This window comes from Sciurus vulgaris (genome assembly GCF_902686455.1).
Source record: "Sciurus vulgaris genome assembly, chromosome: 3".
Lineage (NCBI taxonomy): Eukaryota > Metazoa > Chordata > Mammalia > Rodentia > Sciuridae > Sciurus > Sciurus vulgaris.
Genome location: NC_136463.1, coordinates 60,411,015 through 60,438,395, shown reverse-complemented (window position 1 = coordinate 60,438,395; position 27,381 = coordinate 60,411,015). Strand labels below are relative to the sequence as shown.

Here is a 27,381-nt window from a genome sequence, read left to right as displayed (position 1 = left end):
TAATGGTTGTCCTTGAATGCCAGGGTAGGAATAAATTCTGAAGAAACAGGTTCATCTTTTTAACTTGGAAAGAAGATTGCATACAACAAAATGTCTGTTATTCATCATAGTTACAATTAAGAGACATGAACATCATGAATATCAAGGAAGCTGATTTTGACCTGATATATGCGTACATACAAGCAGACATGTATAACACCCACTCCCTCAAAAAGTTTTTTTCTCACTTAAACAAAAACATTAAGCTCGGGTGGAGCAATATCCTGTGCTCTATCTGTAAGGAATGTAGACATCAGCAATATGGAATCTTTGCTAGCAGTTTTGTTTTTGTATTTGTTTTTGTTTGGTACCAGGGATTGAACTCAGGGGCACTTAACCACTGAGCCACGTCCTCAGCCCATTTTTTGTATTTTATTTTGAGGCAGGGTCTCACTGAGTTGCTTAGGTTGTTGCTAAATTACTGAGACTGGCTTAGAACTCATGATTCTCCTGCCTCAGTCTCCCTAGTCACTGGGATTACAGGCATGCACCACCACACCCAGCTTTGCTAGCAGTTTATAAACTTATCTGTTCTATATCTGTCTTGTTCTGGATAACATTCATTTATTTCCCCATGCAAAGTTGATCAGAATGGGTGACAAACACAGAGCCACAGAGGAAGGAAAACACTATAGTAGTGAGAGTAGTTTGACGGCATGACTCCTGGACAGCCACATTATTATGAGACACTTAATAATATTGAACAGAAAACCCTCCTTATCCCCCAATCATACCTGTTAGGAAACAAACCCGCCTTAAATTCATCTCCTACAAAATTTCTTACATTGATCTATTGGGTAGTCATAAATATGAAGTAAAAATTTGCTCTCCTGTTGTTTTAAACTACACTATTTTATTAACAAATCAGTCTCCTCCTTTGGCACAAAACATTTGTAGTGCTGGAAGTTATTATACTTAACCCTACTTCAAAACATTAAGTATTCAACTTAATAGTGAGATAGTGACAACTTAAAAAGGTTTCACTTTATATACTGTCAGCTCTATGCTCTCAAAAAAGAACTAATAAAACTGCAAAGTTTTTGCAAGGATCCAAACTCAAATGTGCTTTGGGAGACAGAGAGTTAAAATGTTTTGGAAGTTAAGTTGGTATAAGAGTATGAAAAGCCTTTGTTGCTCTAGTTCTAAGGAAATGCTCTCCTTTTTCTAGTAAAACTTTCTACAGAAGACAAACTATACACACTAAACAAGGTAAGTATAAGAAAGAATTACTGCAGTTCATTAACTTTCAGATAAGTTATTCATTTGGACATGTAACAGAAAATTTATGAATGTGAAGTGTGCTTCAAAATGCTGATCTGTTAAAATTCCATAAAGCAAGCCTTGAAATGCAAGTCATTTGTGCCAGATACAAGTAAATAACTGAAGCAGCATTTCCAGAGAGACTAGGGCAAAGGACAGAACAAAGTACAAATCAGCAAGGAAAGAAGCAAAACATACCAGTGTGAATAATTTACCATAGTTACGGCTCTTGAAACCAAAGTAGCATTACTACTGTTATCTGTTTACATGTACCTGTGTTTTCATCATCTCCACAATGAAGTGTTTAGGTACACTAATATGTGGAGAAAATCAAAAGCTGCAGAGCTTCGTCTTAGAACAGTAATTTTAACTTGTAAGTTTAGATTTTGTTATTTTGCTTTATCTCTGCATTATGGGCTCTTAAAGGAAAATGTGGGAATTGGTTTATTAAATATGAAGCATTCATATTTCATATTTCCATCATGTATTTTATTTGTGTGCTTGCTTGTTTCCTGAGCACACTGTAGTGGTTGTTTATGTGAATTCTGAGAGAGCAAAAGTAGAACTTCAGAGAAGACCAAAAATAACAAAGAGGCACCCTGTTGCCCTACGAAAAAGCACTGGATTTAAATCAGAGCCATGGGCCTCAGGCCTAGTTTTCTCTTATGTAGTTGTGGAAACTTAATCAGGTTGCTTAACCTCTCTTTGTTTTATCCCTGCAATGGGGATGTCGATACCTAACCTGTCCTGTCTTAAATAGATATATGAATAAATTGAACTAATGTGTGTGGAAGAACATCATAAATTTAAGTACCCTGCAATTGTAATGATCATTCTTGTACTCCTATGAAACAGTCTGGTATTATTAAAACATAGAATTTTAAAACTTGAACATATTTCACTTTCTGGGTGATTGAGCATGAAATCAAATCAGATTTGGCTCAGAGACATTTCTCCAAAGGCATGTAATCATCTTAGTATTCTGGGTAATTTCTTCTAATAAGATCCCCTTTAAAATAACACATTCCAGTGGAGAGGACTTACTGTCAGTAAATGAGGCCATGTCTTTATAAATTCGTATGATGTGTTAATATATATGGTATGTCCCAAGACATTTTTGTGCATTAAAAGAACTTGCAAATTACTAACAGTTGCTTTTCCTTTGGTATTAGGCAGGATTCCTAAGGAAATTTACAGAGAATAACCAATAACTTCATGAGAAAGAAACTAAGGAATGTTTCAAAGTAGTTTTTCAAGACCCAGTAATCACCGATTAGCTCCATTTCTCCGATTGTGAAAGGGCATTCTGGGAGAAAGGGTGCTGGTTCAAGAGGAGGCTCTGAGCATCTGCTTTTGACTGTTAATAGACATGAGGCACAGTGCCCTCAGATCATGAAAAGTGCCTGGATTCACTTCAGAATCTTCTTTTTACTGCCAGCAGAAACAAATATTGAATGGCCTCTTTTTAATTTTTTTTCATTTTGGAGGATTAGAACTTTACAAACTATTTTTATCATTACAAATGATCATGAGAGCCCTGTTGGATGACATCTAGCTGAATAGAAAACAGACTTTTTGTACTGGTAGAAGATGTCAATTTATTATTGTACTTAGATCTACTGACCATCTGAGGGAGTTAGAAGTTAACAACTGTATCTCTGGTTGATCTTTGCATATTTTAATCCAAATATGGTAAAGGAGAGGGCTCCAGAGGGGAGTGTCCATGTAATAAACAGGGCTCAGAACTTGTAACAGAAATTTTTTAAAGTCCTCCACTCAAGGGAACTCTGTACTTTGCACTTTGGCTAAATTCTCATTTAAACTTAAATTTCTAAACTTTTCTTAGGACCTTAAACTTCCTTTGATCTCCTCTCTCCTGAATTGCAGAAATCAGATAAATTGGTAAAATGACCTCTCGTCACATTACTGAAGAACCTATAAAAAAGATTGCTATCTTTGGAGGAACTCATGGGAACGAGCTAACAGGAGTATTTCTGGTTAAGCACTGGCTAGAGAATGACGCTGAGATTCAGAGAACAGGGCTGGAAGTTAAACCATTTATTACCAACCCAAGAGCGGTGAAGAAGTGTACCAGATATATTGACTGTGATCTGAATCGCGTTTTTGATCTTGAAAATCTAGGGTAAGAACATGTTTTGTATAGTGTGCATACTTGCATGTGTGAAATGTGGTCTGTGTGTGAGAGAATATGTACACATATCTGTGTGGTGAATATTCATGTTTATACATATAGTGTCTATAATGAGTAAGATTGCTTTCACTTTTATTCACGCTGCTTTGTGAATTACACAATTGTGGAAACTGGGCATTCACATGCTCTTTTAAATACTTTTTTAGGTTCCACATTATTTGATTTTTCTTTTCACGTATATTCTATGCAGACTACAAAAGATATATAAGAAAGGTTTTATTTTTAAATAATAATCTTGAAAGACAGATTTAACAATCCTTTGTATTAATTTTAGTGTTTGACCAGTGTTTACATACATACTTGTTAGCTGTGTAGGAAATTCACTACAATGTTTTCTTGCAACTGTTTATGGGAGCACATAAAGTTCCAGTTAAGAAAAATGTAAGATTCCAATTAATATTTGTTGAATGAAAAAGTGAGTTAAGTACCCATTTTCAGAAAACATCAGACTGCTCTGTGGCCTGAGGAATAAATGTCTTTACCTTCAAGGGTGGATTGAATAATGAGAGTCAAAGACACCCTGAACTTTCTGAATTTGAGTTGCAGCTGATTTATAGTACATTGCATACAATATATTTAATCCTAATATCCTAGATGGGTCCTAATTATTTTTGCCTTTGTTTATGTCCTGATAGCTACCACTTCTATGTATGCCTCTATGTGTTTGCCTCTTCCACTTCTTTCATTTATCTAAAAATATTATTAAAAATCTTTTATCATTGTTCCAAGTTCTGTGGGAGTACAACACTGTGTACAAGATGTTTCCCCACCACCACGGAGTTGGTAGACTGCTAGCCAAGATATAAGACATGCACAGGAACAACTAGTTGCACTGCTTTATGTACCTATTTTCTGATACAATAATTTGAGTTAGAAAAGTCCTTAGGATCAGTATCTCTATGGAACTAAAGATGAATACTACTTTTAGTACAAATATGCTTATTTATGGAATAGATTGCAGGGCAGTTCCACTCAAGGGAACTCTGTACTTTGCACTTTGGCTAAATTCTCATTTAAATTTAAATTTCTAAACTTTTCTTAGGACCTTAAACTTCCTTTTATCTCCTCTCTCCTGAATTGCAGAAATCAGATAGTCATACTTTTTGTATCGAATTGCAAATTTTATTAGCATAAATTTTAATTTTTCAAATTCTTTATCTTTATGATTGAGGTGATATCAACACAAACACAGACATTTATTAACCGAAAATGGCTATTTTATATATTTTATTACAAGTAACAATTTGTTGAAGAATAAATTTTTGTCAGCATATTAACTTCACACTAAAATGAACTGGGGTGAGTTTTTCTTATGGCCACTCAATAGGATGCCTTTCAGTGAGAACAATATTTTAAATTAAATTCACATTCTTCTTATTATTTGTAACACTTTTCAGAAGCCAAACAGTTCTCTTTTAAAGCAGCTATGAAAATTTATGATAGGTAAACCAATTATCTTTTCCTACCCAGCTCCCAAACTTCTTTTCCTATATACCTCATCTCAGTAAGGACACTATCACCCACCATAGAAAATCCCCCATAGAAATCATCTTAGTACCTTCCTAGTTCTTCATCTCCCATGTCTAGTGGGTAAGTCCTACCAAATATTCTTTGCAAGAACTTCACAAATACAGTCTTTCTCTCCCTTTTCACTACCTTAGTTTACTTCTCCTGCAGACAGTTACAGGAGCCTCTTCACAGACTCTCTCTACATTGAGACTTTCTCCAGTCCTTTCAACCATTCCTTATGGCAGTCACAGAGATTATCCCAACACAAAAATCTTATGCCTTTGCCCTGTCAAAAATTTTGTAAATTCTGGAGATTACTGCTCTATCTGAAGTGCATGTGGTAAAGATTTTCTCCCACTCTAAGGCTCTCTCTTCATATTGTTGTTGTTTCCTTTGCTGAGAAAAAGCTTTTAAGTTTAAATCTATTCCATTTATTGATTCCTGCTTTTATTTCTTGTGCTTTGGGAGTCTTACTAAGGAAGTATGGTCCTAAGTCAACATGATGAAGATTTGGGCCAGAATTTATAAAGAACTCAAAACACTTTACACCAAGAATACACATAACCCAATCAATAAATGGGCTAAGGAACTGAGCAGACACTTCACAGAAGATGATATAAAATTGATCAACAAATATATGAAACAATGTTCAACATCTCTAGTAATAAGAGAAATGCAAATTAAAACTACCCTCAGACTTCATCTCACCCCAATTAGAATGGCTACTATAAAGAATACAAGCAACAATAGATGTTGGCAAGGTTGTGGGGGAAAAGGTACAGCTATACCTTGCTGGTGGGATTGCATATTGCTGCAGCCACTCTGGAAAGCAGTATGGATATTCCTTAGAAAACTTGAAATTGAACTACCATTTGACCCTAGGCCACATTCCTAGGCCTATACTTAGAGGACTTAATATCGGCATACTACCGTGACACAGCCACATCAATGTTTGTAGCAGCTCATTTCACAATACCTAGATTGTGGAATCAACCTAGATGTTCTTCAATAGATGAATGGATGAAGGAACTGTGGTATATATACACAATAGAATATTATTCAGCCATAAAGAATAAAATTATGGCATCTGCAATTGTATGGATGGAATTGGAGAATATCATGCTAAGTGAGAGAAGCCAATCCCAAAAGACTAAGGGCCAAATGTTTTCTCTGATAAGTGGATGATGATGCATAATGTGGAGTGGGGGAGGGGTAAGGGAAGAATGGAGGAAAGGTGGATTGTGTAAAGGGATATGAAGGGTGGGGAGTGGGTGGGGGGAAGGAAAGATAATGAAATGAGACAAAATCATTACCCTACATGTACATGTGTGATTACTCAAATGGTGTGACTCTGCTTTGTGTACAACCGAAGAAATGAAAAGTGGTACCCCATTTGTATATAATGAATTGAAAAATAAATAAATAAATTTTGTAAAATTCCCTGTTCAAAATAGATCTAAGCTACCTAGTATAGCTGATAGAGTCCTTTGGGGTCTTACCCCTATCTATTCTTTCAGCCTCATCCCTTGGAATTGTTCCAGTGGTACTCCAGGCGTGGGAACTCAAAATGTCCATTGTCTTAAAAAATTTCCAGCATAAACTCTGAGCAGCTGGGTGGGCACTGGTACCATTTACTCAAATGGGATAGAAAGATGTAGGAGCAAATAGGGTTGGGGACGCCTTCATGGGATTATTTCTTTTTTAATTTTTTTATTTTTTCTAATTAGTTACACATGACAGCAGAATGCATTTCAATTCATTGTACACAAATGGAGCACAAATTCTACTTTCTCTGGCCGTACATGATGCAGAGTCAGACCATTCATGCAATCATACATGTACATAGGATAATAATGTCTATCTCATTCTACCATTCTTCCCACCCCATACCCCTCACCTCCCCTCACTCCCCTGTGGCCAATCCATAGCTCCTCCATTCTTCCCTAGCCACCACTCCTCCCATTATGGATCAGTATGCAGGTATCAGAGAAAATATTTGGACTTTGGTTTTTTGGGATTGGCTTATTTCACTTAGCATGATATTCTCCAACTTCATCCATTTACCTGCAAATGCCATAATTTCATTTCCTTTAAGGCTAAATAATATTTCATTGTGTATATATACCACATTTTCTTCATCCATTCATCTGTTGAAGAACAACTAGGTTGGTTCCACAATCTAGCTATTGTGAATTGAGATGCTATAAACATTGATGTGACTGCATCACTGTAGTATGCTGATTTTAAGTCCTTTGGGTGTAAACTGAGGAGTGGGATAGCTGGCTCAAGTGGTGGTTCTATTCCAAGTTTTCTAACGAATCTCCATACTGCTTTCCAGAGTGGTTGCACCAATATGCAGTCCCACCAGCAATGTATGAGTGTACTTTTCCCCCACATCCTCACCAACACTTATTGTTGCATGTATTCTTGATAATCGCCATTCTGACTGGAGTGAGATGAAATCTTGGAGTAGTTTTGATTTCCATTTCTCTAATTGCTAGAGATGTTGAACACTTTCTCATGTATTTGTTGATCAATTTTCTTCTTCTGTGAAGTATCTGTTCAATTCCTTAAGCCTATTTATTGATTGAGTTATTTGTTGTTTTGGTATTCAGTTTTTTGAGTTCTTCATCTATCATGGAGATTAGTGCTCTATCTGATGTACATGTGGTAAACATTTTCTCACATTCTGTAGCTCTGTCTTCCTATTATTGTTTCCTTTGCTGAGAAGACACTTTTTAGTTTGAATCCATCCCTTTTATTGATTTTGATTTTATTTCTTGCTCTTTAGGAGTCTTGTTAATGAAGTCAGGATTATTTCATGAATTAACTTTTAAAACGTGTGTGTGGACACGCATGTATATAATATGTATATCTATAATACTTTTATAAATATGTATCAGTATAATACATATACATTTATCCTTTAAATTGTGTTTGGTTGCATATAATAGAAACTTAAACATAGCAGCTTAAGCAAATAAGGGTTTCTTATTCACAAATAATAAGTCCAAAGGTAGGCAGTCCAGGGCTGGTGGGGTGACTTCATGATATCATCAGTGCCACAGGTTGCTTCTCTCTTCACATTGTGCTCTTCTTCACATGAACCTTTTTTTTTTTTTTGACACTGGGGATTGAACTCAGGGGCACTTTACCAATGAGCCACATCCCCAGCTCTATTTTGTATTTTATTTAAAGACAGAGTCTCACTGAGTTGCTTAGCACCTCACCATTGCTGAGGCTAGCTTTGAACTTGCAATCCTCCTGTCTTAGCCTCCTGAGCCCCTGGAATTACAAGCATGCACCACCGCGTCCAGCTACATGAACCTTTTTGTACTAGTGGTTTTCACTTCATAACTGCAAAATGGCTAATCCATCTCTTTGATTGCATTCTAGACAGAAAACACTCAGATACAAACTGTAGGTCCCTTGAAGATACTAGTAAAATTAGCCAGGAAATAGAGATGGAATTACACGAAAATGTGGTTGAATGATTTAATGAGAAAAAATAAATTTAAACCATTATCACATACAGCAAGCAAAAATGTATCCTAATCATTTCAGGAAGTGAGAAGAGGTTAATTTGAGACCCATGTAAGAATATAATAATAACTATTAACACTTGTCCCACAAAAAGCATGTATACATGTACCTGCAAATTTCTGTATTTTGGGAGTGTTTACAGACTCTAATCTGTAAACCTTATCCCTGGATTACTGATGACTGTTGGGCCTCAATTAAAAATACCCAACATTAAGATGATGTGAGCACTGAGTTTGACCATGTTTTAAAAACTTGAATTAGCCAGACTGAAGGTTGAGGGGAAGACGAATTTAATGATCTATCCCTATAATAAATAACAAGTGCACTGTAACTACAAAGAAACTGTAAATAAGATTAGTGGAAAAGTTTTGTTCAAGGTTGAAGTCAAAGGGTAAATTCTGTTTGAAATATCCTACCTGTGACTAGCCACATGAGTGAATATATTATTTTGCAAGGATACCAGTGCAATATTAGTTATATGGAATCAAATGAATTAAAAAATATTTTTCATTTGTAAAAGTTTTAAATTTTTTCTCTCCCTTCACAGATTTTCCATATTAAAGGTTTGGCAACTGGGTCTTTGTACACTGTGTTTGTATTGACTATTTATGTTATCTTAGCAACAAATGTTGTTAATCTTTTTCTTTCTGCTAATAATAGCAAAAAGATGTCAGAGGATTTGCCATATGAAGTGAAAAGGGCTCAAGAAATAAATCATTTATTTGGTCCAAAAAATAGTGAAGATTCCTATGACATCATTTTTGACCTTCACAACACAACCTCTAACATGGGGTGCACCCTTATTCTTGAAGATTCCAAGAATGACTTTTTAATTCAGATGTTTCATTATATTAAGGTAATGTCAATGTTATTAATTTATAAGTTTACATAAGTCAATTATAGTTGTGAAACAACCAGAACAGGGTCAGGAAGGAAGGTCCAAGAGAAATGGGTCTATTTCACAGCCAGGCTGGGAGGCTGAATGGGAGGCTATACCCAGATACAGAGGTAGTAATTACAGGCAGGATAAAAGGGGAAACAAGTAAAATAGCAAATACAATTAACAAAATAATAAGATCCTTGTGGATTCTTGTGCCTATAAAATTATAATTTATTCCCAAATCCACCAAATCATAAGTTATTTGACAAAAAAACAAGTAAAATGAATATCAGGATTTTATATGGTATGGTTGAAATATCAAAATTACAGGGTTTCAGGAAACTTTAAAAATTTTTCACTTCCATCAGTGAAGACATTGTCTCCCTTTAGTCCTGTCCTTGTCAACATTTGATTGGGATAACCTAACACACCCAATCTTTTGTTATATACTTCATATAGCTAATCATTTTAAGACTCAGGAATCTGTGAGATTAAAAATTCGTCATTCCAGTGCCTTTAACTTAAAAAAAAAAAAATGCTAGAAAATACCAAACAAGCAAAAACACAAATAATGGATTTTGTGTTTGATTTTATATAATAAATGTTCTTCCTTTCTGAGAGCTAAAATGGTTTGGTGGGAAAAGTTTGACCCATGTAGCCAGAAGCTGGGTTTAAATCTTGGTTTTCTCCTTCATTAAACTTGAACAAGCAGTTCAACTCTCAAAACTTTTATAAAATTGGCACAACAATACTCACCCCATAAGGCTGATAAAAGCTTTAAATGAGAAAAAGTATTCAAAGCATTTAGCCTAATGTCTACCCAGTGTGAGGGTTAACTATTACTTTTGTTTCCCTTGGGTTCTGGACAGTAGTGGTTCTGGTGGGAGATCCTTGTGCAGCTGTTCCGTGTTGCTCATTGAAGAGAGCTGAGTGCTTTGGTGGCCAGACACAAAAGCCACAAGGTGAATTCCCAGTTATCAAAACCAAGAGACCTGATCAAATTTTCAATTAAAGAAGCAGGATAAGGGGAATCACCTGACATCTGTAGAACCTGAATTACAGGGGTAGAAACAGAGTTCGTTAAGAGAGTAAATAAGCTAAATAGTAAGGGTAACTAATGATGAAAACAAAAATAACCAAATTCATTCAGAAGGAAAAGTTATTTCCTGTTTTTTGATCATGACTCTGGAGAATTGTTCAACGTACATTTTACCCAGAAAACTGCACATGATTCAATTTTACATGCAATTTATTTGTATATTTTCAAAGCTATATGAGTTTTAGAGTGTTTCATAAAGCTGTCTGACTAATCTTGGTTGATGAAGAAAAGAATATGAAGGCATTACTGACTCCATAGCAGCAAAGAGAACTTAACATATTGTCTTTACATAATAAGAAAGATGTTTTAAAAATTCTTTTCAGACTTCTTTGGCTCCATTACCCTGCTATGTTTATCTTATTGAGCATCCTTCCCTCAAATATGCAACCACTCGCTCTATAGCTAAGTATCCTGTTGGTAAGTCTGTTGGCATAACTGAATAAAGTATGTTCTACCTGAAACTCCAGAAAAATTAAAGAATGTTTATAGCTACCTTGCACATTATTAAGGCTTATCATTATCAGATAATAAACAAATTAGCCCAAGCAGACAATATATTTAATTCCCTCAATATTTCTGAGCAGCTTTCTGGTTCCATTCAGATTATTTCCTTCAAATGGGACTGACAAATTCTTCTCATTCCCAAGACTTAAGTGAAATGTCATCTTCTATAGAACCTTCTCTCTAACTCCACTTCATAGAATTAATTACTCTAAAAATTTGTACTTTCAACAGATATTTATTGTGTGTCTGCTAGAGACCAGCACTGTTCTAGGTTCTAGGGAAGTAGTAATGAACAAGGCATACAGAATTGTCTCAAAAAGCTTAGTGTCTAATGAGAAGACAGAATTAACCAGGTCATTACTGCACAGATTGATAAATGACCATGGTAAGAGTAATTCATTCTCTTTCCTGTGAGACCTACCAGTATAATTAACTATTTGCAAACTATACTATAATTAAAATTTCTATTACAACTTAAGATCTTTTTTGTTAGATCTCAGGTACTTTAACCAAGAGTAAATTTAAGAGCAAGTTGGCAAATAATATAAGCAAATCAAAATTTAACAATTATCCTAGTTAGTCAAGTATTGATACTTTTGGCACATAATCAAGGAAGAAAATTAATTAATTGTTAATTATAATTAGAAAAAGCTAAATATCCAAATATAGGTAAAGAGTTGTAATAAATGTAATAAATCAAACCTAACTATGGTGGTACAGTGCTTGCCTACCATGTGTAAGACCCAGGGTTCCATCACTTCCACCACAAAATAATAATAATAGAGATCATGGTTCTCTTTGATACAAAATTAAAGTGTAAGACTTCCAAACTTTGAAAGATTAGCCTTAGAATATGATATTGATGAGCAATGCTATTTTAGCTAGAACAAATATCTGCTGATAAGTTTGACTCTTACAAATAAAGCCGAATCTTTAAAACATTTCAATTTGAGGGAATATTAAATACATTATAAATAATTAGAAATATTAGTATGTTCTCCTTCCAACTTTAGTCTTTTATATTTGAAATATATTATGTCATGTACATATTGGGAAAGAGCACTTAAGAGCATCACAAGAGGCATTCTTTCTGAGTTAACATTTATAATAAGAATATTGCCCATATAAACTTCCTTTAACTTCTTTAAGCTACCTACAAGGACCACCCTTGCATTCTATTGCAAAAGTGACTAAAATATAACATAATTTCTCCATACATTTTCTACGAGAAAGAAGCTGTTTGCTGCAGTCAATCTTATTCCCCAACACCCAATGCTCTCTCCATATTCTTCCCCCACCTGTCTCTCTCTCTCTCTCTCTCTCTCTCTCTCTCTCTCTCTCTCTCTCCCTCTCCCTGTCCCCCACACACACACACACACACACACACACACCCTTGGCACAGTGACTGGACACAAACTTCTCCTAACTTATCTGGATTGATGATGGTCTCACTTGAGATTCAAACAGGTTATTTTTTGACCTTTATTCTTTCAGCTCCACTCCTGAACATGCCAAGGTCATGTCTTACAAATTAAAGTACTATGCTCTGATATGAGATCTTGTGTCAAAGTTAATTTGGGGTTTGGAAAATAGGGTAACCCAACCTATTATTCTCCACTCACAATGAGAAAAACAGAAACAGAAACAAAAAACAAACAAGCCAAAAACCAAAACCTTTAATAACTGGCCTTTCTGAGGGAGGTATGCACTCCTACCAGTTAGTCCATAGGTTCTCCCTGTCCATTAGGACTGCCTGAACCACACTTTCCATCTCCCTCCAAAATAAGAATATGTAGAAATTTTTGTCTGCAAGTAACCCAAAATGGGTTGTTTAAACATATTATTTTACATAACAACTCAACAACATCGTGAGAGACCAGGCTGTTTTTATCTACCTGGTCTTTAGTGTGTCTCTCGCTACCCCCAGGCTATAAAGGGTCCACTGTAGTTCCAAATATCATATGCCAACATGAAAATATCTAATGGGGGAAGGAACCCTCAGGAACTCCTCTGTTTATCTTTCATTATGACCCCTTTGTCAGAACTGACTCACATTTCCATTTGTAAATCATCAGGATAATTAGATTACTATGAGTGACTTAAACTCTTTGATATTTACTCTTAAACTGAAGAAAAGTTCTTTATGTAAAGATTGGATACTCAATGAAAATTATGATTGTATAAGAAGGAAGGAAGATGGAATGCATTTGGGGTAGGCAACAACAGTGTCTTCTACAATATGCACACAGACATATCCGTGAACATGATTTTCATATATTTGTACAAATCATTTATGCACAGAGGCATACCTTAGCCCCACTTATGATACCATATACTTATATAAATCCCTATACATATACACAAGAAGGTTATGCACAATACAATATAATGAGCTTTTTTGAATTGGAAAATAATAGAAACGGGTGAAAACACGATGGCTTAAAGAATATATGAGTTGAGTGGAAGAAAATGAATGTGGATGATATCCTTAGTAAACAGTTTGATAAATGGAGAAAGTAAATGATTGGAGGGATGACTTTGTGGGAGACTTGAACAGGTGGTGAAGTAGTATTTTGTAGGTATAAGGATGGATGCATGACAGCTATAGGAAATAGACCTGATAGTACAAGCACAGTTTTATTGAGGTTAGAGGAAATACAAATTTTTCTACAGAAAACAAGAACTATTACATCTAGCTAGATTTCTATGACTAACTAGATGTCTTTCCTCCTATTAAAGATAAATGCTAAGTCTGTGACCATTTCTCTTTGTGGCCACCTATTATTTTATCATTGTAAATTTGTCTACCTCTTTTTCTATGTTATTATACTTAAATATTTGAATTATATTGAAGGAAATTTAAAGAAAAAAATGGCCCTGCATTCTAACTACTTTAACACAAGTCTGTGATTTTCTCCATGTTCTCTCCCAGTCTTTATTCATTATTCATTTATCACTATACATACTTAAGCGTGTAAACGTTCTGCTTTATTTTTGCCTAACATTCTGTCTCATGACACTAACTGGTCTAACTTGTAAATAATTTTTAATAATGGGGTTTTAGATATAATAAAATGCTTAATTTCACAATACATTCTAATACTTATATAATATTACTGTCTTCCCTTCTGTATCTAGGTATAGAAGTTGGTCCCCAACCCCAAGGTGTTCTGCGAGCTGATATTTTGGATCAAATGAGAAAAATGATTAAACATGCTCTTGATTTTATATTTCAGTTCAATGAAGGTAAGTCATGGGTAAGAACTGTTTCCTTAACTGTGGGTATTTGCATATATGTGTATGTGTTAATCAGGTTTGCATTATTATGACCAAAATATCTGAAAAGGACAATTTAGAGTAGGAAAAGCTTATTTTGGATCATGTTCTCAAAGGTTTTGTCCATGGTTGGCTGGGTCCATTGCTCTGGACCAAGGCAAGTCAGACATCATGGAAGAAGGGCATAGTGGAGAGAAGCTGCTCAGAACAAGGCAGCTGGGAAGCAAAGAGAGGGAGGGGACCTCAGGGAAGGTGAACCCTTCCAGGGCACACTCCCAGTGACCCACCTCTTCCAGAACTCCCCATCTGCCTATAGTTACCACCTACTCAGTCCATTCAAACTAGGATGGACTGATTAGATTATAACTCTCATAATCAAATCATTTAATTTCTGAATATTCCTGCATTAACACAGGAGTTTTAGGGAAATAGCTCATATCCAAACCATAACAATACTATACATACATTGCATATTGCATATATAGTACATATATATACATATATATATACATACCAATGTACATCACTTAACTGTGTGTGTGTAAAACTTGATCACTAAATATTGAAGTAGTAATTGAAATCTGGATCAAATTTGTTGTACTCCTAATCTTAGATGCTTTTTCAAATTTTTTATTCTCTTCAGCTATTCCTCAATAACCAGAATAAACACATACAAGAAAAAACAGTTGCCAAATAATCCAAATCTAATCTTATTTTCCTATTAATCTCCACTTTAAAACCCAAAGACAGAGCAGGAAATACAAATGTCCAATAAAAGTAGAAAAGATGTTTAACATCAGAATCAGAGAGATGCAAATCAGAGTTACAAACCATTTTTCCCCATTATATTGGAGAAAACAGAATCTGATGATAGTAAGTGATGGTGTAGGAAAAGGAGATACTCTGATTTCCTGCTGACAAACATTTGAATTAGTAAAGACACTCTAAAGGGTAATTTTATCTACTGTACCTACTTATTAAATTGTGCAAATCTTATGACCCAGCAGTTCCACATTTCAAAGAAACACAAGTTCATGAACACCCAGTGGGTTCTTTTCAAGGATTATTATTATAACTTTGTTTACAATGAAATTGACTCAAATGTGCATCAGTTACTGAACAGTTTAATAATAATAATATGAAATAATCTTCAAAACACATAGTTGATTAAAAAATTATATACCAAAATACATGATGTGGAAATTTACTTTAAAATAATAATAATCACTTGTTAGAATGTATGTAAGTATGAAATTGTTGACAAACACATAATTATGGTGACACAGCTATTGCATGGGGAACACAATTCCTTAGCCTCAGATTGTGCAGCCCCCTGTGATCACAGGAACTTCTGTGTTTGGGACTCCTTTGACTCTGAAGTCATGAAAACTGAAAATAAGCTGTTCACGATCTTTGTGTGAGGGCAGGTTCTACACTGTCTAATGGAACTGGTATTGGGAAGGTCACAACACAGTCACAAGAAATTCTCAAATAGTAAGTGTGGAACTCTAATATGTTAAATGATATACCCAGGGAGAATGCCACAAACCTGAGTGGAAAACACAGTTTACAAATCATGGTCCCTCTATCCCTACCACAGGGATGGGGACCATTAAGTCAAGGACACTCCACTCTCAGTTTATGCATTCATCAGTCACCCCCATCTCTTGAATCTGGGTTGCCCAGGCAACTTGTTTTTCACAAAAGAGGCTTGCAAAGGACTTATGCATTTGGACTTACCCTCTTGTGGCTTTTGGGAACCCTGCATGGCTATTATGTGAATTGGTTCACACTAATCTGATGGATACTAAAAGGTCATACTAAGACACCCCAACCAATAGTCATGCAGCTCGAGCCTTCAGCCTGTCAACTGCCAGATATTAGATTGAGGCCATCCCAGATTATCCAGCCACAAGCTGATCTGCCAGTCCACCCCAGATGCATGAGCAAGGCAATCAGAAACCAGTAAAGACAGTGCAGACTAGAGGAACTACCTAACCAACCCACAGAACTATAAGCTAATTAAAAGGTTGTTGTTTTAACCCACTAATTTCTGGGAAATTTGCTTTGCAGCAAAAGCTAGCTGAAGCAGGATTGATCGCAGGGTCTTCCCTTCCCAATGCTGTTTTAAAGGCAAAGGAAGACTTTTCCTTTGAGATGAAACCATAGCATCCTGTGAACACCCCATTGGACACATGTTCATCCTGTTTGCTCAGAGACTGCATGGTGTCTGTATAAACTACTCCTTTTCCAAGTTTCTGGGCATTGAGCTATTTAATGTTGACATGTCTTTGGAAGCTGAACTCCACTGCTGGTAGACTGCCTGCATCTCAAAATTACACTGCTCAAGGGCCATCTAAGTGTTTAAAGAATTTGGTTAAGAGGAAGAGCCCCTAGGCTGAAGCAACCTAACTTGCTGAAAGTCCCCCTGAGAATATGCAATCACTGAATGTCAGAGCTGGAAGGATCCTCCAAGATAAGCTAATCCAAAATCCTCTTTTGACAAGTAGTGAAAGTGAACCTCTAGAAGTTAAGCATCTTGCTCAAAATTTCACAGCTAGGAAAACAGACAGATGACACAGTCAGCAGAACAGAGCCCAGGGTCCTGACTTGCAGTCCCAGGCTCTTTTTCTCCCATGCTGACCTTTTTAAGTTCTATTTTCTACCTCTGTTCGTCAGTGTACTGATAAGAATAATCGAGAAACTTTTTGGCTTTATATCATTTAAGAACATCTTTAACTAAACTTAATGTGTTCTCCTTGTAGTTGTCTTCATTTGATTATTGTCCTTCCTTCCTTCCTTCCTTCCTTCCTTCCTTCCTTCCTTCCTTCCTTTAGAGTACCAATTTCCCTTTTTTTAAGACTTTTTTTAGTTACTATAATATGTATTATTTTTGTTGTAGGAAAAGAATTTCCTCCCTGTGCTCTTGAGGTCTATAAAATAATGGAGAAGGTTGATTATCCCAGGAATGAAAGTGGAGAAATAGCTGCTATTATCCATCCTAATCTGCAGGTAACTTTTGCTGTTTCTTTAAAATATTGAAACTATTCTAAGAATGCTGTACCTTTGAGTAGAACTTCACAGTGCATATAGCATTTTACATACACTAGCTAATTTCATGGTCACAAAACCACTGCAGTGTAGAGAAGTGTATTAGCTTTTTTCACTAAAATTAAATACCTGAGGCAATTAATTTATAAAGAGAAAAGGTTTATTTAGTCTCAGTCCAAGATTGATTTGGTGACTCCTTTGCTTTGGGCCTCTGATTGGAGTACTGTATGGTAATAGTCAGAAGTATGCATTACAGCAAACTGCTCATATCTGGAGTCAGGAAGCAGAGAGCAGCTCAGAAACTGGGTCCTACAGTCTCTTTAAAGAGCACAACCTTAATGACCTAAGAGCCTCCCACAAGGCTCCACCTCCTAAAGGTCCAGCATGACCCAAGAGTGCCACCCTGGGAACCAAACCTTTAGCACCTGAACTTTTGGGAGACACTACCTATATTCAAACAATAGAAGGAAGATATTCAGGTCTTCACTGGATAAATACTTGTTGAATATAACCTGTGCTGACTCAGGGAATACATTAGTGAGTGTGGCCTATAGTCTCATGGAATTTATAGTCTAGATATAAATTTACAGTATAGAAATGATAACCAGATGCTGTAACAGAACAAGGAGGTAAGAGAGAAGTGTTCAGTCAAGGCTTCTCACAAAAGTGAAATTCCTCTCCAAGTGCAATGGGTAGGAACTATTATGTCTCTTGCAATAAAGAAAAATACTTAGAAATTAGAGAAATCCCATAGTCACAGCTATCAATGAAATACCCAGAACTAATGTCCTTGCACATGACCTCATTATTGACACCTTCCTGTGGTCACAACCAAGTTAGAGCAAGACAAAAATTGTTTCTCTGGGTCCTTGCTGCCACCATTCCCTGACTCTTCTCAGAACCCCAGTATCTATCTTCACCCCTTACTTGGACTGATTCATAATGGCATAGTGAGGGAGGAAGAAAAAGGAGACTCAGGAGGTTTATGTATGGAAAAGGCAAAGAAGAAGACAGGGAGGAGCAATGATTCCAAAAGTTAAGCTGCCCATTCCCCACATGGAGTGCCCTATACGTTCTCAGACCTGAGATGAGAGGTTACCTAGTGTGGGGCTTTCAGCCCTGACTGCACACTACCTAGAGAAATTTTCTAAAAATTGTAACAATGCCAGGACTCCACTCTGGGGTAATCTGATCTTACTGACATGGGTGATCATGGCTGAAAACCACTGGTCCAATTCAGATTCCCACTTAATGATCCTAATAGTCATCTGGACTTGCAACTGAATAAATCATCCTAGAGCAAACCCTGCTTTGTGATTTAATGGGACCCAGGTAGAAACCAAAGCAAGGCACCTTTAGCAGTGTTTTAAAGGAAAAGTAAAGACTTGGGGAGAGAAAGGAAGACAGCCTTGTAGGTGACAAAAATACCCAGCATAGAACACACAGGCCAAGGTGATGATGGCACAACATTTAATACCCTCGAAGAGAACAAAAGCAATCCTGGGGGACTGAGAAGTGACATTGAGGTCAGCAGTTAATAGCATTAGAGGTAGGTCCCAAAAGTCTAGAAAAATAGCTTGAATTTCATAGACAATAAGAAATGACTCAGGAATTGAATGACAAGAGGAATTGATTGGTTAGTTATCTCAGTAAATATTTTTGAATGACTACTAAGCCTATTTTGGGCCCTGAGGTTCAAGATAGGCAGAGTCCTCATGTAACTTCCATATTAATTTAATAAGCAATATGTAAAACAGGTCATTTCAAACTGTAATAAGTATTATGAAAGAAATGAACAATAATGTAACAGGGGACAACAAAGGGTTCCAATTAGATGGAGTAATCAGGATGAGTAATCTCTGAAATGGGGGCACCGAAGCAGGAACCTGGAAGATAAGAAGCCAGACATATGGAAATCAAGTGCAAAGGCCCTGGAGCTATAACAGATTTAGAGAGTTTGATAAACAGCAGGAAGAGCATTGTCAGCAGAATGTAAGCATGAGTATAGAGGATGCTGGCCCTGGATCCAGAGGCACTGGCAGGGACCTGGCTGCCTGTCTAGATTCTAAGAGTGATGATTCTTAACTGGGAATACTTACTAGAATTCCCTAGGAGATTTTCTCCCCAAATGTGTGGGGCCCATCACAAACCACCAAAGCAGTGCTTCTCAAATTCAGGCCATGTAAGAACCAGCTGAGGAGCCTTTCAAAAATCCAGGTTCCCAGGTCCCATCCATGGAGGTTCTAATTTAATCTACCAGGGTGGAAGCAGGGAATCAAATGACTTCACCACATGATTTCATATGATTTGGGTCTGGATAGCACTACACTACATGGGGACCTGTGCAGATGTCACTAACCAATGTGTATGGAAGTTCCCTCAGTGATTCTGGGCATATCTCTGCCTGAAAAGCACTCATTCAGAGCAGTATTCTCAACCAGGCCACCCTGTAAAATCACAGGGTGGCCTTAAAGAAAGGAAGGAAGGAAAAGATAGGAAGAAAGAAAGGGAGGGAGGTAAAGAAAAGAGAAGAGAGAACTCTGAAAATGAGAAGTATGAAGGACTGGAGGTGGTGGGTGATAACTTAGATGTACTTATTACATAGCTATAGCTTATATGACTCTATGCTATGTCAATATCAAAATTCACAACTGCACACAAAAATTAATGAATTTTACTGTATATAAATTTTTAAAATTAAATTTTTAATAAAAATGTGTTTATTAAAAATAAAGTCACTCTATAGTTTCTGATTTGATGTATCCGAGATGCAGCCAGCCCCTGTATCCTTGTAAATGTAATTAAATGTAAATGTATATTAATATCCCAAGTGATTCTAATGTATGCCTAGAGTTGGGAAAATCACTGAGATGCATGCAGTGCTTTGTATACTTCAATATTCTACATGTAAATATCTGACAGTTTGTTAACATGAAGATTTTGATTTAGTAAGTCTGCAGAAGAGAACAAAATTCTGCTTTTCTAACAAACTCCTGGGTAATGCCAATGCTGCTGGAAAATATTAGAAAGGCAGAATCTCAGGGCCTCACCCCTGATCTTTAGCATCAGAGTCTGCATTTTAACAAAATCCACAGATGATTTGTAAACGTGTCCAAGTTAGAGAAGAACTGTTATAGAGTTCCTATGATTTGACAACATTAGTGCTTGAAGGATCAAAGGGCCAATTCACTGGGGCCTCCCTGTGTGCAAATACAATGTGACTCATTATGTCCCCAACAATAGAATGTCTTACCCATGGCAGGCTCTAAATGAATATTTATTTCCTAAATTTTGCTGAACAGAATTTAGCTTCAGATGGCAAAATGTAGAATATGCACTTAGGTGGATATGAAATTAAATTTTCCTCTTAATATTATAAATCTCTTTGGCCACATCCCAAACTCTAATCACTCATGTAACTATAAAATTAAATGAGAAACTCTTAAAAAAAACTGCGGCCAAAAACAGTTACATAGCTTCAGTGGAGTCAGGTCACTAGCATGCCTCTCAATGCATCCTTCAGGTATCACTTTTTAAAAGAATGGAAAGGTATTGGTTAATTATCTAGAGTCTGACACAAAAATTTTGTGATTTATTATTTTAATTGTCTTCTGAAAGGATCAAGACTGGAAACCACTGCACCCTGTGGATCCCACATTTGTGACTCTTGATGGAAAGACCATTCTGTTGGGCGGAGACTGTACGGTGTACCCAGTGTTTGTGAATGAGGCTGCTTATTATGAAAAGAAAGAAGCTTTTGCAAAGACAATGAAACTAACTCTCAATGCAAAAAGTATTCACTCCTCTTTCCACTAGAAATCAGTGCTAGCTCACTTTTTGTGGGGCATCTTGAAAAAAAGATCAGTCTGTATGGTCCTTGAATAAGTAGTAGGCATGCACATTAGTGTCTTAAAGAAAATTAATGAATTAATGAATGTCTTTTAAAGTTATCATATTTTATGTATATAACTTATTTAAATAAGCGTGCTTCCTAGTTCTGTATAGCTTTTTATACATTTACGCTTTAACAGTTTAACATTCTTAAAAACAGTCTTCACTTTCAAAGTATAAAAGATATAGATACTATATGGAAAGTTATTAACTTGAACATGTATGTTTTCAAAGAATGTTTAAGTGCTACTAGAAACTAATGGGGCAGACTATTTTTAAATTTTCATGATCGAGTTAATGACCAGTTCATAAACTAGCAATATCTATGATATCCATAGTAGATTTTAGCTGCTCTTCTTCAGATGACATGTTGAAGAGAAATGAGAGTTGATTGTAAAGGTGACAAATATATCTAGAAACACTGATCGATGTCTTACACTCGCCTTGAGAAGCTACCTGTCCTTCTCAACATGGACAATTGGGAAGAGAAAAATTCCTCGCATCTGTCACTTCTCATTTTGGATGAACACTCACTCTTATTCCTAGCCAAAGAGTGAGGAGATCTTTGGACCCCAGCCGAGGTGGTTAAGAACCCAGAGGACAGTGGACACTAGTGGAAATGTGACCCTAACCCATGTCTCTGATTTACAAACACACCCATTCAAGAAATTATCCCATTTTTTAATGCTGAAATCCTTCACCTCCCATGATTCTTCCAAGGACCCCTGGCAAAACATTGCCTCCCTCCCTCCCTGCTCCATCCTCAGGACCCTCCCCTCCCCTCTTTTAGCCACAGCAGCCAAGTAAGGAATGCTTTTATCCTATGATTTGAACCTCATGGAAACATGGATATGGCTTCAAGTGTTTTACCAAAAATACTGACACTGGAACTGGAGAAGCGGAATCCCTGGCTCACATCGTTGCCCAAGCTGTGCCTTCCCTCCTCCAACTCCTGTCTTACCTGACTTCCTCTTAGAAGGACGATCCCTGAGCAGAGTCTGTTAAGCCAGCATCAGGAGAAAAGGATTTGGAAAAACCCAGGTCTTAACTCATCCTTTTCCTTCTTTAAGCCATACTTTGGTAACTCTCTCAATGGCAGTTTCTGAGACCCACCCTGACCACACTATTTATATCAACAACCTCAATGAGAAGATCAAGACAGATGAGCTGAAGAAGTCCCTGTATGCCCTTTTATACCAATTTGGCCAGATCCTGGATATGCTGGAACCTGAAGATGAGGGCCGTGTTATCTTCAAGGAGGTCAGCAGCACCACAAACGCCCTGTGCTCCATGCAGGGTTTTCCCTTCTATGACAAGCCCATGCACATCTAGTACACCAAGACAGATTCAGATGTCATTGACAAGATAAAGGACACCTTTGTGGAGAGGGACCACAAGTGAGAGAAGAGAAAGCCCAAAAGCCAGGAGACCACAGCTTCCAAGAAGGCTGTGTAGGGTGAGGCAGCTGCTCCTATGGTGGGAGCTGTCCAGGGGCCTGTCCCAGGCATGCCACCAATGACTCAGGCACCGCACATCATGCACATATGCCAGGCCAGCCTCCCTACATGCCACCCCTGGCATGATTGTACCACCAGGCCTTGCACCAGACTAGATCCCACCAGGGGCCATGCCCCCACAACAGCTTATGCCAGGGCAAATACCATCTGCCCAACCTTTTTCTGAGAATCCACCAAATCATATCTTGTTCCTTACCAATCTGCTAGAGGAGACCAACGAGTTCATGCTATCCATGCTTTTCAAACAGGTCCCTGGCTTCAAGGAGGTCTGCCTGGTCCCTGAGCAGACACAACATTGACTTCCTGGAGAATGAGGTGCAAGCAGGGGCAGCTTGAGATGCCCTGCAGGGCTTTTAGATCACCTTGAACAACGCCATGAAGATCTCCTTTGCCAAGAAGTAGCACTTTTTCCCCAGACCTGTCCTTACCCCTGTTCTGGGGCTATCCCTTCCCCCTTGACTCAGCCCCTGAAGGTAAGTCCCCCTTTGGGGGGCCTACTCAGAGCCATGTGTGAGTGCATGGTCATCAAATAGCATTGTGTGACGGTTTGACATATTTAACTCTATGGAAATGTTATAGGCCAGGTTATATGGGCAATGACTAAACAAACTCCATTTTGCCTCGAGACTCATGTTATGTAGGAAATACTTCTCCCATGGGAACACCCACCTCTGTACCCATCATCAATTGCTTAGCATCACATGTTTGGCAACACAAAATGGCAATTGTTGTATAATGAAAAATTTTTCTCTTTTTGGTAACTACTTTTCCTAAACAATGTACCATGTCAACAGTGATGTCAACAGTAATTGTCTAGATGTTAGTAACCATTCTTTAATTTGTACTTAAGTAAGGGCATTTTGACCCAAGTTTCCCCTTCTGTTAATGATTTTAGATCTCGTGATGCTAGTTTGTAATTTTAAATCATAGCAACAGACACTTATGATTGATGTACTGACTTATGGTATAAAAACCCCTACAACCCTATGGCCAGGGCTGTTCTCCTAATAGCCATTTTGGGGGCATTGTGTGAGACAGTCAACCAGTCGGCTAATAAAGACTCTCAAATTTGGACTTCTCAGTGGTGATCGGTCTGTTCTTAAGTTACACCTCATAACAATTGTACCCAGAATTTGTCTCCAAACACTGCACCTGGTAATGTAAGGCACATAAACATTTTCATTCTTCCAGAGCCAACGCCACGAAGCCAATTTCACTCTATATTCATTGTTTTATAGTGCACACAATTTCTAAATTTTGCACTAGAAAATCATTGTGTACTTTGTCAAAATTATTTTCTTTGGAATAAACTTCCTTCTGAATGTTGTAGTAAAAATGTGTCAATCACCTTTATGTTGGGGGATACCAGGGATTGAACTCAGGGGCACTCAACCACTGAGCCACATACCCAGCCCTATTTTGTATTTTATTTAGAGACAGCATCTCACTGAGTTGCTTAAGGCCTCACTGTTGCTGAGGCTGTCGTGGAACTCATGGAACCCTAGGTCCAGCCACGGATCCTCCTGCCTCAGCCTCTCCAGTCACTGGGATTATAGGTGTGTGCCACTGCACCTGGCTCAGTCGACTTTAGTATGTAAGTTTTACCATGTGTCCTTTTCCCATTATGAATGTTCTGTTGTGTTTTATCTGAGTCCAAAAATTCCTCAGGGTCAGTTTTTCCAGATGTAAATTTTGGCAAGGAATCTTTATCCTTTTATTAAGTTTTAATTATTTATAAAATTTACAATGTGCCATTTAGATCACTATGGTTTCAGTTTGGGAATTATTTATTTCTATTGAGCCTAATATTTCCTGACTCAATTGTTATGGTCTTCAGCGTTTCTAATTAGATGTGATTTTTTTCTTAATCTACAACATATGACTGTGTAGTTTTAGTCATTTTCAATTTATTTTTATTATTTCTAACAATCTGAGAACTCAGTTTTCTCATGCATAAAATGGGGGTGATCATAATAATAATGCTTCTGCCATGGGACTATTGTGAGCGTTAAGCAAGTTAATGCATGTGAGCACTTAGCTTACTGCCTAGTTCTTAGTTCAAACCTGGCACAAAAGACCTTTGGTGAATTGCTCTCTCCCCCACATCCTCTCTAGACTTCTCTCCATTCTCATTCTCTGTTCCAATATGCTTCATGTTGTCTTATTCCTGAACGCCTTCACCCAGACTGATTCTTCCCCCTAAAATTTTCTCCTACCTTCCCGTATATCCCCCCAACACACCCACCCCAAGCCTTGTGTTTCCTTCAAAATGCAACTCAACTCTCATTTTGCATATGATGCCTTCTTTGTCTCTTAGTTGCCCTTTGCCCTTCCTTCCATCTATGCCATCTCAACGACATTAACAGCATCTTTTTCAGAGTCTGCAATCTATTCATTGCCTAATAAAGGTCAGTTGAATAAATGGGTGTGTCCAAATATCCTTCTCTACATAAACATCTCCACATTCCACCAAGCTCCCTGCTTTCTTTTTCCCTTCTTTCTCAGTCACTTCCTGGGACTTCTCTCCACCTCTACTGAGTGAAACTCACTGCATTCTACACTCTTCAGACTGTTTGTCTATCTCAAAGGACAGCAGGAGAAAAATAATAATAATAAAACATCCTTCTAAGTCTGCAACCCTACAGGATTGAACAAGAAAATGTTCCCACTCAGTAATTCCCCCGGGTGAGATATTTTTGTGGCTTCTCCTTATCCTTGATATGAAGTACCAAAGACTCACCTTGATGTGACAAGCCCTACATGCTCTGGCCATAGGCACCTCTAAGCATCATCTCATGTCACTTGAACCCTTGCTCCAGCAGTTGGAACACACAGACTTGGTTCTCCAGAACTTAGATACAACAAGCTCCCTACTACCTTGGGATAGGTTTTTAGGGAGGGTACCAGGGATGGAACTCAGGGGCACTCAACCACTGAGCCACATCCCCAGTCCTATTTTGTATTATATTTAGAGACAGGGTCTCCCTGAGTTCCTTAGTGCCTCACTTTTGCTGAGGCTGGCTTTGAACTCTCAATTCTCCTGCCTCAGCTTCCTGAGCCACTGGGATTACAAGTATGTGCCACTGTGCCTGGTTACATTGGGGTCTTTGCCCATGTGTTGTCAGTCCTTGAAAGTCTGTCCCACCCCTACATCCCTTGATCCAGATGACACTCATTCTTAGTGTGGTGCTGCCTAGGTTAGGCCCCTCTGTTATTCAAACGCACTCACTTTTATGTCAGACTAGCACTTAGTACCGCAGAAGTACTAATTTATAAAATTGGGGTAGGGAGTAGTTAAACATCTGTCTCTTACTTAAACTGCAAAAGCTCTAAGGGAACAGGGAGAGTGTCTTTCCTTGAAGTATCGATAACCTTGAATACAATGCTTAACCCATAAAAGTCAGTAAGTCTTGTTGGATATGTGAGACCTCTCTGATGAGTGTGAAACCATCCCAAAGGGCTTCCTCAGAGGAGCAGATTGATGCTGAGACCACAGAAGATGTCCCTGGAGATCACAGAGGTGCCACTGGACAGGAATGGTGAACCACATACATTTACTGCTCCAAGAGGAAGAGCAAGTGGGAAGGGGCAGTGGGGAAACTGAAGACTGAGATGACCAAGGCCATGGTGCTGGGAGAGGAGCCTACAAGCCACAGGTGCACCAGGGTATCTGGACCAGGACACGTCTGCAAGGTCTGCATTTGCTACCCCATGAAGACACTGAAGGGAAGCAACTGCTTAGGGACTCTCCAAACCTTTTAATATCTCTGTATTTCCACATATATTGCCTTTAAGAGCCTCATAACCTACTAGTAGAGACCTTCTTTATAACCCCCACCTCAACACAGACACAAAGTCCACTGTTGGGCAGATAGTAGTTCCTTAACAAATCAAATCAATGACTCAGATGTTCTTCATAGAGTATTTCACCCAAGGCGGCCACATAAGACTTCCTGGGTCACACAACATACAACTGCAGGGGAGCAGGGCTGCTTCACATGAATCACAAAGCCAATGGTGCAGAACAGAATTTTACACCCATTGAACTGAAAAACAGGATTGGTGTTTCCTCTCTTGACTGAGAAAAAAAAACAGGGACTCAATTAGTAATATCAACCCCCATTCAAAAAAAATGGGGTCTATAGGAGATTGCTATGATTAACATAAAATTAATATGAAGTAAAATTTAGAAAGAAAAAATGTTACAGCCACATTAGCTAAATATCATTTAAAATTTTTATGATATTTAATGTGATACAGGCTAGGTTAGGCCCTAAATATCATAGAAGTTCAGTTTGGAAAACAGATCTATTAAGTGGAGAAATAAATTTTGCCATCATGAAATAGCACAAGAAATCTCCACCAAGTAGAGAACATCCCTGGACAGGATATTTTAATACTGTGAGTATGAATACACATAAATGTGTATGTTTTGTTTCAAAAGTTGAAGGTCTTTCCATCTGATTGTTTCTATTTTCACTAAGTAGGAGATTAAACCACCTGCAGGTATTTAAAGAGAAATGATGGGGTCAAGAATGACAGGTTAGAAATAACTAATAGAAAATGTAACAGGGAATGCATGAAGGAACTAGAGAAACTG

General features: G+C 37.6%; 2 protein-coding genes and 1 pseudogene across 4 annotated transcripts in view; 2 read left to right on the top strand and 1 right to left on the bottom strand.

Moving 5' to 3' along the window:
• Positions 1-27,381, bottom strand: part of TRPV3 (transient receptor potential cation channel subfamily V member 3) — a 67,480-nt gene that overhangs the window by 2,598 nt on the left and 37,501 nt on the right. The window lies entirely within an intron of this gene.
• ASPA (aspartoacylase) lies at positions 1,569-21,834 on the top strand. 2 transcript variants are annotated; one of them, XM_079130947.1, is made up of 7 exons: positions 1,569-1,676; positions 3,187-3,442; positions 9,224-9,419; positions 10,866-10,959; positions 14,185-14,292; positions 17,225-17,334; positions 20,992-21,834. In XM_079130947.1, the coding sequence occupies exons 2-7, from the start codon at positions 3,207-3,209 to the stop codon at positions 21,187-21,189; spliced, it is 942 nt and encodes a 313-aa protein (XP_078987073.1). In that variant the 5' UTR covers positions 1,569-1,676; positions 3,187-3,206; the 3' UTR covers positions 21,190-21,834. The 2 variants fall into 2 exon arrangements, with proteins under 2 accessions (XP_078987073.1, XP_078987072.1); XM_079130946.1 differs by lacking the exon at positions 1,569-1,676 and having other exon boundaries at positions 3,034-3,442.
• On the top strand, positions 21,865-24,209 carry LOC306656080 (U1 small nuclear ribonucleoprotein A-like; annotated as a pseudogene). The gene has a single exon. The product of its transcript is annotated as a U1 small nuclear ribonucleoprotein A-like (transcript).